This window comes from Apteryx mantelli, chromosome 5, assembly GCF_036417845.1.
Source record: "Apteryx mantelli isolate bAptMan1 chromosome 5, bAptMan1.hap1, whole genome shotgun sequence".
In the NCBI taxonomy this organism is placed as follows: Eukaryota; Metazoa; Chordata; class Aves; order Apterygiformes; family Apterygidae; genus Apteryx; species Apteryx mantelli.
This window is the reverse complement of record NC_089982.1, coordinates 57,410,652-57,431,450: the sequence shown is the minus strand read 5'-3', so window position 1 is coordinate 57,431,450 and position 20,799 is coordinate 57,410,652. Positions and strand designations below refer to the sequence as shown.

The 20,799-nt window shown below is 38.5% G+C and overlaps 1 protein-coding gene across 1 annotated transcript in view; it reads right to left on the bottom strand.

Moving 5' to 3' along the window:
- The window catches only part of SCFD2 (sec1 family domain containing 2), a 221,082-nt gene that overhangs the window by 116,009 nt on the left and 84,274 nt on the right, over positions 1-20,799 (bottom strand). Inside the window, exon 5 of the mRNA XM_067298058.1 lies at positions 11,393-11,642. Within this exon, the coding sequence (XP_067154159.1) occupies positions 11,393-11,642 (250 nt within the window). The remainder of the gene's footprint in view (positions 1-11,392; positions 11,643-20,799) is intronic.

Below are 20,799 nucleotides of genomic sequence, written 5' to 3'. Positions count from 1 at the left end.
AGCTGGACAGAGAGGACTAAGAGAGATGGTAGGAAAAAGAGCTATAGCACGAAGGGACAAAAGAAGCTGAAGGAATATGGGCAGAAAATCTCAAATTGAATTTATTCCAAAATCTCAGTATTTGCTTGCTGTCAAATATCTGCAAAACCCTACATGGTATGCTTACTTACTCAAGAGGCAGGTCCATTTGAAAGACAACCTGCTATTGCAACTGAGTACTTCACTAGTGCAAGCAGCAGACAGCCATGATGTGGAGCCAAATCATTTGAATTTGTCAATAAAGTACCATTCTCTATGGTCAAAACAATAAAACAGTATTTTCAGCTGTTTCAGCTTTTGTTTGTTTACTTCGGAAATGTTAAAAGCATTAAAGGAACAATACTGGTTAGTGAAGTCAAGCACTCAAAAGTTAATGAATGCCAGAACTGCAGTTCCCCAGCATGAACATTAAGATTTGGATGTAAGCAATTAGTCCACGATATTTCTCCTGCCAGAGGATTCTTGCCTCACTTATGGTACAGGATTCTCAGGAATAGGAGCAGTGTACAAGGCAAGTGAACAAGGCAAAAAGGGCAGAAGAGAAAAGATGATGCAGAAACTTGAGAATTAGATTTGCTTTCTCTGACTCTGAATTCTTACCTTCTATTAGGCAAAGGCTCTTTTCAAATTTTTATTTATTTATTTTTTCTCATTTACAGCCTCCATTCTGAGGAACTGACTTTGAGCAAACACAAGGGTGCCTCTACCACGTCTGTGTATTCTCCAGTTGCTCAACATCTTAAGACAGCACAAGGAAGGAAGACAAACATCCCCGTGGAATTGTGGCACATCCCAGGGGAGCCCTCTGGGCGCAGACGTGCTGATATTTGATAATAACCTGGGAAAGAAGTTATCTTCTGGGTAGTTCTGTTTGGTGAACAGATGGCAGCAGTTATCTGGGCCTATAACCATTCCCCAAAGGCTATATATATATATATATACACATATATACACACACACACACACACACACACACGAACACAAACACAGCACCACAAACAAAAGCCTGAAGAGGAAGACCTGAAAAAGCAGGAAGTCCAGGACCTGTGCTGATGCATTCCTTACATTAACAGAAGTCCATGCAAGTCAAACACATCATTGTACTATTTTTCATTAAATAAATGTGTCTAATTGGGTATGACTGGCTGTTGCCGCCTCTCATCAAACAAGTATTTCCACAATAACATTTATTTTAATGAATAAAGTGGGAAATTAAAAGAGAATCAGACATCTGGCTCTAAACTAGCCTAAGTAACGCATAATGCTTTCTAGAAGCATGTAGGGCACAAACACCACCCTGTTATTTACACAGAACTAACAGCACTGCCTCAATCCAATTTTGCAAACTTACTGCTTTCCTTGCCTGACGAAAGGCTATCCAAGAAAGGAGAAAAAAATCCTTAGGCTACGATCTGTGAACTTTCCCATCTTGACAGATCACAGTCCCACTGTCTACAAAACAGAGCAAGGGTCACAGCAAAATGTAACCTGACCTGAACTTTAACCACCAGAGGTGACATTTATTCAACTATAAAAGTTAAAACTAAACAAGAACAAATAGGGAGAAAGGCAATATGAGTACCTTGCGTGCTGATTTAAAATACAAAAACAACAAGAGAACTACCTCTTAGGTTTATAATAAGGGTTTGACTATATACGAAGAGATTTGTGAGAAAGTACTCATTTAAATATGGTAGCACTTTTGAACTTCTGTAGCATTTGACAGTATTTAGATGTTACTGAAAACAAAACAGTAATAGCATTAAAAACAGTTCTAAGGAATGTATATAAATTACAAAGTTATATCATCAAAGTTGACAGATCAATAAATATACTTAATTCTGAATATCCTCTTAGGTCTGAATGGATTTTTGGACCACATCACAACAGTTTGCTCTGTCTCTTAAGCCTGATCACAGGACTGCTATAAGCAAGAGAAGCACTGTGTGTTCTCATAGTGATTTATACAGAAGCAGGACTTGACCCTTAATTACAATATATATGAAGCAAATGATTTTGACTATAATGAAAGACTGAACAGAAGACCTCCAGAGCCAAGATCCATGAGTCTTCACAGCTCAAGATAAAGAAGGGAAACTAGGACATGCTGACTAGTGAGCTACATGGGCAAACAATGAACATTTAAGCCATAAACTGCTGAGCTATTTGTTAGCTTCTAAAAATTCATATCAACATAATTTTTATGCTCTTGGTTCTGCTGTTGAGAGGTTAAGAAAAACAAGACAGTAGTGGTTTCTCAAAAAATAGGTTAAGATCCACCTTTCAAGACATTTCTTTGGTTAAAAACACTGTGATAAAGTACAACCTTATGACTCCATTTTAAGTTTGGGCTTAGCTGCTTCCTGAAATACTGTATTTCAACATACTGCATCTTCATTAAAAATATGTACAAATTGCTACCTTGAAATAGGTTGACTGCCCATAATTCAAAGGATGGAATTCATCCCTGATAAAATGTCATTGAAAGCATGAGAGAATCACCACTACCAGTGAGCTTAAGAAAACAACTGTAAATATCTAGAACCAAAAATTTTTCCTACTGGTTTCAGCTGAGGCAATGCTGTCTGTCCCTGTGTGCTTCCAGTAGAAGCAACTTTAAGGAATCTGGAGAATAGGATGCAATTATTCAGAATGGCCACATGTCAGATTCAGCACTCTGCAAGGTATTTAAGTTATAAATGAAACTGAAAAGAATTATAATAGGAGACTACTTAGAAATTCTTACAAGAAGGCACCAAAATGAAACAGAGAGTAAAACTTTACAATCTACAGAAAACCTTAACATTTGTGTCTGCATGCAAAAGGAAAACAAAACCAGAAAACCTCATAATTTTTCTGTTATATGGGTGGTGACCATGAAGAAGCCTTTTTCTTATTTTTAAATTTGACAACTATCTAATACCTCACCATTTTTGGTTTGCCAGGCTGGGTGTGCTCTGCAAAACAGCAAGAATTTACTCATAATTTTAAAATATGCCAAAACTTGAAGTTTTTGCAAGGAAGTGACTTGTTTGGAAAAAAGAAAAGAGGATTTAACTTTGCCACATACTTGTACAAGCACCTTTTAAAAAGTTTTCTAATTTTAAAGTGGCTTCTCTTTTCATTTTACACTTAAAGTAAACAGACATATTTGTTGCCAGGAGCATCTTCTAAATGCTATTGAATTTGCATGCTGAAAAATAATATAAATCATTAGTGAATATTGCACCATATCAGTTTCCTGTTTCAGTTGGCTGTCTTGCTATGTTGGCAACAATTCAGGGGCCTGCAGAGCTGCAGGCATATGTCTCCTGTTAAAAAAGAAGAAGAAAAAAAAAGACTTCATATTATAAACACTTCAATGAAAATTACTATCCAGTTTGGAGCCAACAGAGACCAGGTGCTGAAGACAAAATAAATAGGCAACATATGAAGGTTAAAAAAAAACCCAACACTGGGCTTCCACTGGGATTTTCTTCTACCACACATTTTAATGTACATCATGAAATCCAAACAAAATATCCCTGCATGTGTAAAAAGCAGCCTGATTTTCTCACCTTTGTTACTCATAGGTTTTTAACACTGATTTTAAGATATGCCTGACTTTTTAAGACATGTGAAAAAAATACATATATAAATTTAGATATAAATTAATCCAGAACACTGTTGCAAACATAATTTGCCTCCCCAACCGTTCATCAGAAAATCTTGTGTCTCTTGCCTATACAGTAAGTAACATGAATCCAGTGGGAAATGCTCTAGCATTGAAACTGTGGGATTTTCTTGCTCATTTTTAAGGGCAGTATTGGCTCCTGAGTACTGTATCACATGGGGTAGGGTGAGCTCCCTACTGAGAAACAACTCAGGAATCCACCCAGGCAGCACTACAAAACTTGGAGTCAGCAACGCCTGATACAGCTTGAGTGTCTACCATTCGAGGTCCATGGATTTTGAATGGAAATGGGAAGAAGCCTTTAGAAAGGTTACAGCAGAAAGTTACTGAGATTTTAGCATAAGAGTCCTCATAGAGTTGATGTAAATTAGGACACACGTACTCTGCTCGTACAGATTCAGTTGCTAAAGCAGAGCATGTCATTTCTTTGCTTCATACTCCATTTCTCCCCATCTTTACAGAGGGGTCATGACAATCCCCACGAATCCTTTAGACTCTTGTATAAATCAGATGAATAGTCTTGGCTTATGTGATATTTTTTTCCAATATCTATGTTACCATGAAGCATTGAAACACTCAAGCAGTGAAAGTATCACAGGTTTAAGCTGTGTGAGCTCTCATGTACTTTTTCTAATACAGCCATGCAACAGCTTTTTGGGTTTTTTCTGGTGCTCCTGGCTGGGTAAACGTTAGTCAGCATGCCACAAAGAGAGATTCACCATCTTCTGGGACTTTTGGATCACAAATAATTTCCACTGAATCATGTCCAAAATGCATCAAGAAACTCACACAGATACCAGGAAGTCATCTTTATGTCTAGTTTTACAAACACCCACCACAAGGCAGAGAGAGAAGTGTTTTAGGCATCTATAAAATCAGCTGGGACAACCGGAGAAAACCAGCATCCTGAGCAACAATCTCAGATTTCAGACTTAAGGACAAGATGGTCTGGGTTTCATTTGGCTGCAGTAATAATCTCTGCACTGTGGCAGAATGAAACTATTTAGCTGTATCAACAGAGACTACATTCTGGCATCTAATGTGAAAAGGAGAACTCATTCCAGCAGTGCCTTATCTCCACGCTACCCTGGGAGGGCTCTGCTGGGCAAAGACCATCTCAGCTACTAGGGAAGATGGAGGGCATGTGAGAGAAAGAGAGGAAGAAACTCTGCCATAATCTGGGAATACTTTCCTTTTTATCATTTGATTGTAGCTACCATATGACAAAGTTTTTCTTCCTTTTAATGAATCCATTATGATGCTAGCACCCCTGGAGTTTCCACAGGCATGCCACACCAACATTTCTAGCTCGTCTCTTTAAATCACAGCAGAATTAAAGCTACATAGACCATACTCAGTGGCATTTCTGGCATTTGCCTTCAGTATAGAGAAGCAATTATACTTGCAGGCTGCATGACGGTAGGTTCATGAAACAACACAGCCTCTAATCATGCATGTACAACAGCCTAACCTGGTGGGAAGAGGTCTTCTTCCCAATTTAAACTGGAATGCAAAACTGTCTTGCTAACATTAGGCAGGGAAATGATCCTTTAGTGTCTGGGACTAGAAGAACTAATCAGTATGTCAAAGAGCAGTGTGTCTGGACATTCAAAATGTTTAGCTGTTTGATGCATTGAGGTATTCCCCCACCCTCTGTAACCCACTCTATGAACTTTTAGCATAAACAGTTTAGTTTATAAACCTTAGCTCTGGTGGAAACTGATCCCTATCTACCAAACCTATTTGCAGCCACACTCCCACACATGCCTGGAATCAAGAAGCAATCCTCACACCAGGCTCCTGTACCCCAGGCATGCACGATTGCCCTAAAAGGCCCTAGCATTACTAACACGTTGCTTTTATTTTCTGTGCAGACCACATGAGTGTGGGGTTCCTGAGATGTAAACAGGCAAAAATGGAAGCTCCAGAGAAGGCCTGGCAGATGGCAGAGCCTGTTAAGACTTTTCCAATTTTTCAAAATAAAGAACAAATCTTTGAATTTCTTGAATTATATTTCTTTGTAAATTCAGGAGGCACAGTATTTAAAAATTATAACTAGAAACAGTTTCGGTGCAACTTTATTTTATTTTGGATAAATATAGTCAGCTATATGAAGACATTTCTCATTATAAATACATGCACTACATGGAAATCCTGGATTAATCCCACCCTCATTTGTCTACATGTTGCCATCAATAAAGTTTTTAGATTTTAAGAATATGTGAAAAAAAGTCTCTTTTTAATAAGGACTAAATTCTCAATAAGTACCAAAATAAAAAAAAAGGACATAAATGTTTTCTTCAAGTTGTTAATTTCTTTTTGATCACTTCTGCTGAAATCCATGGATTGATTGGAAATTTACTATTATACAAGGGAGTGACAGGACTAGCCTTTCATTGAGCTAGTGGTAACTTTACTGATGTTACAGAAAATACTTGATATAGGTTATTACTCTGAGTCTGAAAGTACACAGAACTTACTCTTGGATTTTATGGTTTCAAACAATAGTAGTTTCATGCTACCTTCCTGAACCATGTGCAAGTGAAAAACAAATCCCTAGCAAATAATTGAGCTACATCTCCACTGTGAAAAGAGGAAGACATCTTGTTTCTTTACACAAGGGGGATGACATGTTCAATCAAATCTAGATGGGTTAAATTATAACCTGATCAAAGGAAATACTTTCATACCTACCTACCCATAAGATAACCAGCTTTGGGAAACTGTTGCTTCAAAACGGCAATGAAGGCAAGAACACAGCAAAACAAAAGTGAGCTTTTCTGTGTAGTGTGGGAATTGTCTGTCCCCACCTAGGAATGCAACTATTTACAGCAAAATTTATAGTGATTTTATAGTATTTCATGTGCTAATATATTATCCATATACATACACAGTTATTTTATGATATTCAGGCCATGCTAGGAGTAAGGTAATGATACTTAGGTAGCCCATGGCACATTTCCTCCAAAGAATCTTGTGCTGTGAACAATCAGAAACAGATAGTCCCTCTAAGGCCCCACGTGTCTAACGCAGTATGACAAGGTCTACACATCAATGCACAGAATTTAGAAAAGGCGAGAGAAAGTCCAGAAATCCATGTATGACTAAAAAAGATTCAGTTTTTAGATACTGATAAATAGAAATTCCTGAAAAAACAAGGTTCCTGCTACTTCTGTGCTTGAGAAGGTGCAACTGAAGTTGCTCATATTATATTCATGTTTCACACCCCACAAGTTTAGAATTACTGCACTTGTGCATGTTAGCCGGCTTACCCTCTAGTCCGACAGTACCTGTGGCTGGCCTGTTGGGCTTCAGAGCGCACCACGAAAGGCTCATCTGTCCTACAAAGCTCCCACAGAGGTTTGTAGACTAAAGAGGGAGAGTGGAACAGCTGAAAATAATTTTTTAATTGTTTTATGGCTCTATTAGTATTACTTTTGCATACATTTTTAGTTGTAAACAGCTCTACATGGATGTTTACAAAATGACCTGACCAGATAAGATGACAAAGTAAATAGTGTATTTTTACAGCTTTTTTTTTCTTAACAGCTGCCTAAAAGATCCAAAAAGCCAAAATACTCCCAAACCCAACATTCTGTTGAAAACCATCATTTTCCATTATGTTTTGTTCTATTCTGTTTCCCCTCCAATTTCTAGCGTTCTCCTGGAAAGAGTGATGAAGAACACGTCTGTGGTAAATTATACCCATGAGAAATCTTGGAACTGTTACATTCAGTTTTATTACCCAAGGCATTAAGATAGTCTACCAGAACACGTATTATTAACTGTTCTATCAAATGCTACAACACAATATAGTTTTATACCATTACGCATGTAAAAAACATATCATATTTCTTAATCTCACTGGGTGACTAACCTGTTGTGTTTTCATTTTAATTAACAGTTACAGGATGTTTTTAGTGCTTCAATAAAATCAGGTGTTACTTAAACGCAAAATGCTATTGTATACCATATTTTTTGGAAAACATATGCTGAAGCAATGATAAGGCTGAAAAGCCTAACACTCAAAAGCCAGAAAATTCCAAGTGCTTATGCTTCTTTCACAATTTAAGCTCAGGCAAGTGCTGTGTCTTAACATATTTCACAGGCTGCTGTAATAATCTAGGCTACATGAGAAAAATCCAGTGTGTCAAAGCTCTAACATTTCTGAGAATCACTTTCTTTTCCACTATTGCAAATACTAATCAAATTTAATTAAGTAACAGACGAAATTAGACAATAGTATAAGCACCCCCTAAGCACTGATGAGCTGCAGTTTTTCGAGGAGGTAGCATTAGTTCTGTGAGGTAGTCACACATCACATGAAATTTCCTACAGGCCAATCTATATTCAGGCAAGTATAAGTAAGTTTACATTTAACAATGTAGGAATAAGAGATACTTCATATAAACCTGACAATTATTTTGACTGACGATTTGACCTCGCAACCTTAAGAAAGGTCAGAAATGATTTTGCAAGGGTTTTGCATCTTATTTCCCCAGTGACTCTAAGGGAACAAAAAAAGAAAAAAACATGGATCTGTCAGACTATGCACCTTATATGCTTTGCAGAGAAGAGGAAGACCAAAGGTTTAGGCAGCAGTTGAGAGCCACAGTTGAGATCTGGCTTTTAATTTCAGCTTAAATCAGTTTAGAATCAAAAACAATCTTAGTACGGTGTTGGGTCCAATCTAAAACCAAAACATCAGGTACAAGCTGTATTGGGAAGCAGAACACAAAGCCCTCTCTGTTCACAGAAATCTAATCACTGATACCCGAAAATGCATACAATACTTTTTCTTCTGCAAGTCCCCAAATGCGTCACAAAAGGCTGAGAGTGCCAGTCCATTTCATGGACTGCAAGTTGAGACTGAGAGTTACTTGCACAACATGATATAGACAGTCTTCCATACTTCATTAGCACATATTCATCATGTGCAAGATTAACTGAAGCTATATTTTTCTAGTCCTCTGTGGTGGTCAGTCCATACAAAGAATGAAGCAATGGCTTACAGAAAATACGCTATGCAATCATGAATTGAAGACTGTACTATAGCACACACAGGAGTCAACTTATGATTGTATGGAAAACTGAAATACTGTCATTTCTCAATTTTGAAGTGCTTGGCTTTGCAGTCTAAATAGTATTACTTTTGCATGGCTTTTTAAAGGCAAAAATGAATTTTGCTATCTGTCACTATAACAAAAACTGTCCAATCATTAGTAGTGCTTGAAACTTGAACCTACAGCTCTGCTTTCCTTTGAGCTACTTGGTAATAGAAGATTTACTGCAGAATGGATATTGAATATTCAGGAACTCCAGGCCCACATGGGGACCTGAAGGCAAGGAGTGAGCCAGCAAGCAATATTTTGAATTTGTACAGCATACTGTTGTTTTTTTTTTTTTTTCCTGACAAGTCCAATTTAACATTCTTCCTATCACTTATCTTGGTGGAACCCTCAAAAATAAGACATCATGAACATTTGGCTTTGTTCTGATCATGAAAGAGAGATTCCAAGAATTACCGAAATTGATTTTGGTCTAACTAACTTTTGTAGCCATTCAAAATCAAAACAGGTTTGCTTTTGTTTCTGATTTAAAGTAAAATGAGGACAGGACATTGTATCTGGAACACAACCAACCAGATCCATGGTTATTGTTAACTAGCAGAGTTGGGCTGACTTCATGGAAATAGGCCAACTTGTATCTGCTAAAAGGAACAGTCTGTAGCTAATACCACATTCTGCTGTAAGAGGAAGATGTCTCAGCATTATGGCCACTGAATTGTTGTACCAAAAGGGGAAACTGGTGCTGTCACTCAATTTACCATCTTTCAGCCATGTTAAAAAGTAAGAAAGTACTCCTGCAGTGCTTTTGAAAGAAAGCTTGTAGGTGCTCAGCATGCAGATACAGGTTTGACTTGCTTTGCCTCTCAACAAGTGAGCAAGGTACCTAAGATGCAGAGGGGAATGGGATTTAACACACAGACCTAACATAACACAGGTCAAATAGGAGTCTTTCTAAGGCTGCTGGTGTTTTCCAGTTTTCCCAGTTCAACTGTTCAGTAAACACAGCAAATTGCAAATTCAGCAAATTCCACTAATGCTGAGAAAACAAACCGTTGAATGAATAAAGTCTTGAAAACTACCAAAGAGTTATTTCTAGAAATTCTCTTTGACAATTTCCTCCTAAGACAATTCTTATTTTTGGCCACTACAATAAGCTTTATCCAGTATTTTTGTCTTCCTTTATGGATAGGTCAAATGAACTGCCACCTCTAAATAAAATGTAAAAGCAAAGAATGCTTCTAAGCCCACAAAAGCAAGGAGGAGTACTACCACACACTTGTGTAAAAAGCACAGATTCAGTTGTGCTAACCACACAGATAAAGAAATGGAAGGCTGCAAGGACACTGGTTTTGTGTTATGCGATTAACTTCACAATGTAATAATGATGTTTGATCTAAAGCCAGACACTTTAACACATTTCAAGACATTGATTAACAAAGGAAAAAAGGCAAAATATGAAAATGGAGTTTTAGAAAAGAGGGTTTGGACTGCACTATATCCAACAGAGAATACCACTGAGGTTGTGAGGGAAACCCCACACAGCACACAAGATGCATGCAGCACACCGAGAAACAGCAGAGTAGAAGTCTGCAAGAGACATGGAATGCTACCAGGCACATACAGCTATACACTACAGGCATCGTTGCAAGGAGTATTAAAATAAAGGCACAGCGCAGGTATGGCTGGACTTACCCATTCCACAGTAAGAGTCTTGTAACAATTAAAACATTTTACATTCAAAGCAACAGCAGGCCAGCCAGAACACACCTGTATTCTGAAGCATAAGTGTCCACAGTGAATAATACCAGAATAAGCACCAGCGATATTATTCCACTCCTTGCGAGCTTCTCCACTAAGGCAAATTCTTGGCAAAGGCTTTCAATTGAAAGCTCCTGGAGACGTTTTGATTTATGCTTGTATGTTCCCTACCTCAAAGGTGACCTGGTCAATGACCTGCTCTCTATCAGTAAATATCAAGATAACTGACATTAGGAAGTGGGCTCTCTTCCTCCATTCAGACGTGCCACCCACATTCATTTTTATAATCATTTTTAACAATTTTCAAATATGTGACAATGGCAGCAAGAGGTTAGGGCTTTCTTGTTGCATGAGTGCTCACCTAAAAAAGGGCTTAGCATGTTATTTTTAAAAGCTAATGTTCATGTTGTTTCAGCAAAAAGCTCAATGTTAGTTTTAGACACATTTCTTCTTTTATGCCAGACAGGCCAGCTCCTAGTATTCACAAAACAACTGTGGTTCACTGAACATGTTTCCAGGATTAATTTTGACTTCACAAGGCCAACCTTGCACTGATCAATGAAAGAAATCGTTGAAAAGATTACCTTATGAAAACACACAAATTCAGCAAATCTTTAACAAAAAGAACAAATTGTGGAGCTTTCATCAGACTCAGCACTATTCAAGTACAGCCTGTCAGCATTTGGCATATATGAGCATCAAAGATGGAACAAAACTACAGGAAATCCTTGGGCTTACTCACATACCCTCAGCACCACAGACAAGTCAGTTTTTTGGGTTTTTTTTATATGCTTCTCCTAGTTCTAGCTTTCAAAGCCACCCAATTTCTCACCACACTGAAACAGAATCTTACCTGTTATTTTCTGCAACAAAGAAGAAGGTTCTGGCTCATCACAAATAGCCTTGACTAGAGCCTTTTTCACCTCTTCTTCAGCTTCGTCCAGCTCTTTTCCACCTTTCATTTCTCCGACCACAGAATACATGTATACCAGCAAAACAAGGAAGTCCTCACAGGTGTAATCATGTTGTGTCCTCTCACTGTAAGATTTGATCATTGGCAATAACTGTTTCAAGACACTGGGCATTTCTGACTCTCCAATAGTCTGAAAAACAGAAGGAAGAGTGTGTCAGATTCACCCATAGTGTTTAGCAGCACCTGCCTGTATCCTGAAGGGCTACTATTTCTGCAACAGAAATAATCTCTTAATCTCAAATAATCTCTTTTGGGTAAAAGAAGAGACCAGAACAGCTAGGACTTTCCAGTATGGAGAAGTGAAGGCTGAAAGGGGATATGACTGAAGTTTACAAAATGACAGAAGTGGGGAATAAGCTGGAACTACTGTTCACCAAATATTGCAATACAAAAACTAACACGGGACCAAATCAACTGGTTCAAAAAGGGATTAGAGAAATTCATGGCTGACAGGTCTATAAATGAACATTAAAAGGTCTAGTCACTGATGTGTCCCCCAGCATCCCTAGTTCATTTAATGAACAGTTATTCAATATTTGCATTTTCCTCATTTGTCAGCACAGAGTCCCCTGAACTATTTGCTGCTCAGAAAACAAATTCATTAGTTTCCTAAAGTTTTCTTCCTAAGCACTCACAACAACAGTATGTTAGCACCTGATAAACTTTAATGATTAGACCTTCTCCGTGTACCAGTGAGATGAGAGAACTGGAGCATCAGTCTTTTCTGTATGGGAAAATGGTACAAAGCACAAGGTCAAAAGCTTCCTCGAAATTTTGGGCCTCCATTTTGATTTTACCTTGGGCCTTGTTTTGTACTCGAGCAGGAACTTCAAAGCTCCGCTCCTACTGGCTTCAGCTGCTATTGCAAGCTCTCAGCACATCTGCAAACCTGACCTGTGGTTTCAGGTCAGAAACACAGAAAATTAGAAACAGAGGGAACCACCTGTGAAACACCAAGTTGAAGTGACTGGCTTGGTTTCCCAGAGGACCTCTGTGACAGGAGCGAGGACAGGGCATATTTCTCCAGGACAGCAGTCACCTGCCTTGCACGCATGGCAACCCTCTCCTCCCTCTGCAGCCCCTGCCTCCTTCGCAGCATGTGCTCCAGCTTCTGCAACAGATGCAGCAGGGGCTTTTACACCCCAAACCCCTCCTTTGCTGCTTAGGTCTGATTCACTCCCACAGCCCATTCACGCTGTGGGGTGAACAAGGCAAAGGTCGCATGGAGGGAGGAGAGGTATGTGACCACATGACTAAAGATGATCATAACATATATACGAGGAGGGGAAGGCTGGTGGAGGAGAGAAGGGGGAAAACTGAGTACGCTGGCATTTCCTAGGCCCTAGGAGCAGTTGAAATTGCAATTGTTTCTTCCAGTGTCTGTGAGAGGGGGAGGGAGCTTTTCTATGGTTGGAAAAAGGAGACTTAAGACAGAAATTCCATTAAGTGGCACACTGACATCCACATCACACAACGCCAGAGCAGGGGTTTAGATCCACCACACAGATTCCTGCTACTCAAGCCACCAGAAATAACCAATAATGCCAGTGAAGTGACATCCTTGCTGCGCACACACCCCTATATATAAAATTTATAGACACACTTGTTTTCTGCTGCGAGTTAGTTTGCAGCTCATCAGTGGGCCCGGACAAGAACTGGCATCAGTGCGAGGTGCACAGCGGGAGCACACTGCTCAGAGGAGGGACACCTGGAGGAGCAGCACAACCTTCCTCCACTGGCAATCGTGAACTGTCAGGTCGACCCAAGAGGTCTTCTGCAACACGCCCCTCAGTACCCCGTGCTTTGCCCTGCGGTCACCAAATTGCTCCTCCTGAAAATGTGCGCGTTCACAGAGTAAAGCAAAACACTGGATATCCTATAATCCAAAGAATCAAGTCTGCAAAAATGTACTCTTGGTTGCTCCTACAGTAACTTCAGACTACTCATGGTAATAAGCACCACAGCCAATAACACACCCTTTAAACAGAGACCAATAAAAGAAGCAAAGGAAAATAAATACGAAATAAACAGAAACAGGTTTATACAATAACAAAATGACACAATTAGGTTTATTGTTGTTTTAAACTGCATTAAGTTCTGCCCTTTTTTGGCAACTGAACAGTTTTTTTGAAACCTGCTCAGGGATTTCAGAGTCTAACTCTGAGCACATGGAAATTCAAAAGTTTTATCTCCTAGTGTATTCCGTAGAATACCTCAAGTGTTCCTGATTTTGGCTGTATTTTGCTTCAGTTGTTCTTTAACAACTGTGGATACTCTAACAGGCATCTCATAAACTGTAATTTTAATTCCTATACTGATCCATTACAGATCTCAATCAGAAAGAAAACATCAACTACTTGAGCTCTGAGGAAACTTTTTTCAAGCTGGTGCTATAGAAGACACCACTTCTGCTGACTTTGGGCCACACCCTCTTCCTGACATGGATACACTCATGCCATAGACCCATCTTTCAAGAAACTTTAATGTGGTCAGACGTTGTGTTTTTTATTTGAATACATACCTTAGAGAGGAATTTTCTAACAACTCATATGCTAAATCTAACAGTAGGTGTAATTTAGGGCTTCAAGCAGTAAATTATAAAGCTACAGTAGTCAAAAACATTTGAAAGCCTAAAAGGAACATTTAAAAATCTGAGAGGGCTTGGCAGCACATGTGTGGCTGTGCAGGGAACATTAAATTAGATGTACAGCAAGCCCAGTCTCTATGCTGCCTGGAAAGCAAGTCTAACATGTTTGGTGTTGGTCTGGCACATGCTGCCAGCTGGGCCACCTTCACGACAATGCTGCTGTTTCCTAAATTTCGACAGAGTCCTGCCTCAGTTCAGTATTACCTGTTTTCTTTCTGAAAAGCAATATATTTTGACACTTAAACAAATTCTCATGTGTACATTAGTACGATAAATTTCAGATGATCCTGATCCTGAAATGGAAGATGACAAAATTCAAGGAATTTAGATGCATGCACCTACTTGGAGGAAGCCACTTGCAACAAATAAAAGTCTAGTAAATCTTAAAAATCCAAGATCTGAAGATTAACTTATGCGTAGAGTTATTCTGGAACAGATGACGAACTTCAATCTATATCCTACATTAATCTGAATTCACTTCTAAGCACAGGCAAACTCTATGTCACATATTACTGAACACCATCTACTGGCACATCATCTATTCCCCACCCCCCCCGCCACAAACACTCTGTACTCCCCACATTTCTAAATATCACATTGCATGCTCCTGTAACACAAGACATGATTTCTTGAAAAGAATATGCTTTTTTTTTTTTTTACATGCACAAATTATCCAAATGCATGTCGCACTGAGAATGCATATGCTCATACAAATAGCACATCAACAACTCCTGCTCGAGGACTTAATAGCTCTCAAAGTACATGTGTGCAGCATCTCAGGCAAACTTTCAAACCTATATGATTAAAAAATTTGGGTCTAAACTTTCAGGATGATTTACTGAAGGAAGGACAAAAACTCAAAAACTTAAAGCAACAATTGCCACCTCTTATCTTCAAAGTAAAAATGAAAGAAAAATATTAAACATCTATAATAAACCATTAACTTTAAAATGCACATAGGGTCTTTTTGGGGTATGAACTTCTTTGGAATGTTTTTTTCTTATCTCTTGGGAAAGGGCATTACAGAGGATTTCAAATAGAACTGCCAAGTTTAAGAGGCTATTTTATACAAACAGGCTAGCTGGACTGGAGCACGCATGAAAAAAGGGACTCACAACCTCACTGCAGAGCACAACTCCACAGGGAGCTTGGAAATTTGCCTCAAACAAAGCCCACTAGCAGATTGTCATTATCTGGCCACCTCTGATGATTTAGGTGCTCCCTGCACCATGTAACAATCAATCAATTACCCTGACTGAACAACCCTAAAACACAAGTTTTAAAAATGTAACTACCCATGACCCAAATTTCCTGCTGGTTATGTTGGCCTCAGGTTAGCCCCATTTGTCTATCATCAAGGGAGCCAATAAAAATAACAAGAACAGGTCAATTCTGAGCTTTCCAAAGGCTGTATAAAAACATTAACACTGCTTAAGTCAGAGCCAACTAAGGACCAAACTCTAACGCCTTCTGCTCAGTTGCATTGTTTAGACATTTTAATGCTATAATCATATATTCTTCAGAATCCAGAAGAGAGTTTGTGATAGATTTCTGTTGTTTTCCATCTTTTTCCTCCACCCTCTTTACTTATTTATTTTTATAACTTAAGCTGTGTAATAATTTACTATCCCTAAGGGTAAATGAACTGACGTCAATTTGCTGATTTTTGCAAAAGGCCTGTGTTTTGGCAGATGGGAGGATAGTGAAGAAAGAACAAAAATAATTTTTCGGTTTCTAAACAGTGAGCAAGATATTGTGCTTCAAAAGTTACATTTAATATCTGACTTAAAGGATCTACAGGAATGAAGAGGAAGTGTAATAAACTTTAAAAAAGTTTTGCATTTCTGTGAATTTTTTCAACTCAGGCAATTACTTTGAATGGTAAATAAATCTGTAAGAACCTAATGCAATACCTATCATTACATGTCTTTTACACAATAGAAAATGGAGTGTGCTGGGGAGGAAGAGAAGAGGAGGGTCAGAGTTAACTTGAATTAACACGTGTCCCTGACAGAACGAAGAAGAGAACCAAGGCATTCTAATCCCTTAACTTCCAACCTACTGTCCTCAATACATCATTAAAAATATTAAAGCAAAAATCAACTTCAAGCAAGTGGAATTTGTTTTCTTTTAGAATCCAGGAGGAAGGAGTAGATAAACTTAAAAGACTACTTCATTATGTAAATAGTCTAGTGACTTTCAGTTTTAGAAGCAAAACATTTTTAATTCCTTTAGGGGTTGCATGAGTTAAGAACATTTTTTGGAACGTGAACCACACAGCTTTACAACAGCAAGGAATTTACTGGAGAAAAACAAACAAAACAAGACAAACAACCCCAAAACCCAGCTGTAGTTAAAATCAGCAGGAAGATTAGGGGAAACTCAGAAGTCCTTGATTCATATATTGTCCCTCACTCCTGGAACATCCTGTGCAGATGTATACTTTGAGGCCTCGCATTGCATCTTTGTAACATGTATGACAGATATGCATGGACTGCCTGCAGAAGGGAAGGCTAAGACCATCCAGCCTCACATTCTTACAAGCCCATTCAGAACTCATGCATATATCTGAGCTATTTCATAAAAACTGTTTCTATCAATAACTTAGGTGGGAAAAGAGGGTTCATGAGTTGTGGGATAAGCAATATCCAAGCTAGCCTTTCCTGTTTTCTCTTCTGAAAGAGAAGAAAATCATGAGAAATGGCCTTCTCCCCCTAAATTAAACCCTTCAAAGTGTTTTAGATTTTGAAACATACTTCAAAAGGTGCAAGCACACATAAGCTCTCAGGACTGGGAGGAGTTTATGCAGCTAAGTATCTGATGTGTGCGGCTTTCTAATGTTGCTGTACAAGACTCGTAAAGTTTTACCTGGGTTTGACTTTTTTTATTTTGTGATTTTGGCTTGCCTTCCCACTATGCAGTTGGAGACAGGCCTGAGTGAATACTCTATCAGGACTTCATCCAGGTGTTAAAAGTGATGGCAACAGCACCAAATAATCTCATGGGTATGCAAATATGGAGAGCTCAGATCAGCTTAGCAAAGAACAGAGACACTGCCAAACTAAGGAGGAGTTCATCACCTTCAGTTGCTCAGCTGGCCATAACCCAAACGATGCATTTTGGTTTTTCACTGTCTTACACAGTTTGACCATCTGAGATTTGGGTTGGATTACGCATAGCTCCCATATGGGTGAGAAGATGTCTGTACTTCCTACCCCAGTTTAAGCAGCCGTTTCATTTTCATAAAATGGCCCATGTGTGATGAGTGATTTGACAACAAATCAGCAAGTATGATCTTACCAAGCAAATTATGTTTTTCAGGATGAAGCTCTAGAAAACATTATAATTATTAACTCAGGTACATTTTGAAAAAAATGTATTTTTGTTTTGTCTTCTTTTTAAATATTTCTAGGGTATGATTGAAGAATAATGAAGACAAAACAAAACACAAAAACTGAAGGCCTTCAAAATGCTACTCTTTCACCGTTATGAAACCTTTCAGTTTGCCAAAGTCAAAACATATAGCACAAAATTATTCAGACAGACTACTTAAGAGGAGGATGAAACATTTTGATAACGGAAATACACAGTCTGTAACCTTTCTTTTACAGGAAGTGAGTGTGGATGCCAGAGAAGTTTTAGTCTCTGTCTCAAACTTAGGTTTACAATGGCAGAAGGCTCACAAAGTCTTGCCTTGCAGGGGTAAGGAGATATCTTCAGACTTAGGGGAAAGAAAATGAAGCATCCAGCAAACTCACAGCAGCTTGAAAGGAGAGGTGGGAGATGCTGTCAGTAATTGGCCACTTCCAGGTAAAAAGTGCAAATCATTAAAAGTGAGAAAAAAGACAACATTCTCTTCTTTTGGGGATAAAATCACATTTACGACTTGCTTCTGCCAGTGCTAAGAAACCTTGCATCTTTCTCTCTTTAATGGCAGTATCTGTCTATTCACCTGAGAGATGATACAGAAATTCATCAAGAATGTGTATTAAGAGGAAAATAACTGAGAAAAATTACACCACCACTGACAGACGGAGGAAACAGTAAGAGGATCTTGGACTTGTCTCCTCTGACATTACTCTTAATAACTTCTCTGTCTTTGATGAAATTTTCCCAAGGAGCCAATTCTATCTCCTCTCCCTTTTTCTGCATTTATCACCCACTCTAAGCAATGTCCCAGAATCTGTATTTGCAAAACTTTCAACCTCAGCCATTCTGTGATTCTGTGAAAACTGCAGAGGCAATTTCCAGGCAGCCCTTACAGACAGTCTTAAAATTTGAACAGAAGCAAATAGAAAGTAAATCAAAAGAAAATCAGTCAACTGTATAAAAACTATTTTTAACCTGGCTCATGCTGCTAAAGGCACAGATTCACATTCATCCTAAGTGCATCCTCTCCTAGTTTTCTCTCATTCTTGCCTTCTGCCCATCACAACAGCCTCTGTTTTTATGTTTGTTGAAGTGTTTCTGTGGCTGTGTGTTAAAACAAATCATTTTACCCAGATCAGTTCTCTGATCTAGTTTACTGCTTGGCCACAGAAATACTCACACTAGCCATGAAGGCCAAGGATGGGACTGCTTCCTCATGCAACAGTGCTGGCTTAAAGCCTATATGAGCTATGGCTTAAGTTTGCCAAGGGATATAAAAGAAAATAATATAAATCACCTGCTCTTTAGATGGCTTCTTCAATACACTGGCATATTACCAGATTCTTAATGTAAATGTGTAATGTGTAAGTCAGTCAACACTACAGACACCAACAGTTCTTTGCCAATTTATACCTGCTGAATATCTGTGACGTTAGTGCTTACTGCAAAACAGAGTGACCAGTCAAAGGCAAGAAAAATTAACTTATAACATAAAGCTTTTAAAAAGCACTACATTTGTAAGCTTCTATGGTCAGGAATTTTATTAACATGTCTTGCATAATTTGAAAACATACCACTAACAATTAACAGCTAACATGTGAGAACAATAAAAATATTTGAAACAAGCTGTTTTAGCCCTATAATTTCAAAAAAAAAAAAAAAAAAAGTTCTTTCAGCCAATAACGCCTGAGCCCATGATGACCTAAACAACATGATTCCACCTACATCCCATAGCCAAAGAAGCATATTCCAGTATTTTTCTTTAATCTAACTTCCAAAGGACATAAAAAGAAATTGTACTTTGGAAAACATAATTAAAATTTCCTCTAACTGGTTTTCCATCTTTACTGAGCACCACCATTGCTTGAATTGCAATTTTCTGTTTTCAATCATCTTGTAACTTCTTCAGTCATTTTTGTTTCTTGTGTTACACTGGGCAGATTCAGTTGCTGATTACTATGCCACAATTACAAGACTTACACATGTGCTTTAATAAAAATTAAATGTCAAAGAGGCATCTAATAATCACACTAGTATCTAATCTTCCACAGTACAGAAATCACCTTGTTTCAGTGAGTTATGCTGTCTGGCGATGTATCATTACATCATAGAGTCCTTTTTTCTTTTTTTCTCTCTCTTTGGAAACCTTGCAAGTTTACAGCTATGTTAAGATATTTTAATGGGTTCATGGGGGCCCATCAGCAACAGGATGCTTGAAAAAAAGAAAAATAATATTTAATAAGTCTGGATTTTATTGGTCAAGCTCTGCAAGGATATGGACAATTTTACTTAAATCACTGCATGTCTGACATAAGAGACTCATCGACAAGTTAAAAAGGGAGTGCTTCCAACCTGCTCAGTCAAAAGCTTTTAGCTATGATGGCTTCTACAGACATGCTCAGTATAAACATGAATCAGCACAGCAAAAACCTCTGCCAGAAGATTGAAAAGGAGTGCACACATAATCAACATAAAACAGGTATCAGAGAAAGATCTCTGAAAAGATGCATGCCAGGATTGTTTTTTTTTTTGGGGGGGGGGGGGGGGGGAGGAGGTTGAGGGGATTTTTTTTTTTTTTTTAATAAGTCTTGGAAGATTGGGAAAACTGCCAGAAAATGGCTGGGGTTCAATACTGAGAAAAGGGCATGGGGAATAACGTGATATTCTAGGAGGTTAAAAACTCGCATCAGCTTTGGGCAGAACAAGGGGAAAGCTTTCAGTCTGTACAAAGTAAAGGATAAGAATCCATAGGCATACAAAACAAATAAAAGGGGTATAAATATAGTACAACCAAATTAGTTGTTCAATAGTGCATGCCATTATCTGAAGAATGAGGAGATTCTACCTGGAATAAAAGACTGTGAATTCCTGCTTAACTCAATAGCTAGGACTCTTCAGTCTGGAAAAGAGATGACTCAGAGGGGAGGCAAGGGAGGTCTATAAAATCATGAGTGGACTGGAGGAGGCAGGTAGGGATTGATTGCTTAGTCTGTCTCAACACAAGAACTAAGGGACAATAAATGAAGCTAGAAAGAGCCAGTTTAAAAAGCAAATTAAAGGGAGGTAGTTCTTCATGCAATTTATTGAGCTGGGGAACTCCTTGCCAAAGATTGTCTGTGGGGCTGAAGTTTTACATTGGTTCAGAAAGAAGATGAGAAAATGCATGGGAGAGGGAACAAAAAAAAATCCGTCAAATGTTAGTAAAAACACAGAAACCACATCTGGCCCAGACCTCAAAATGGTTGAGTTGGGAGAGCATCATACAGCCTTG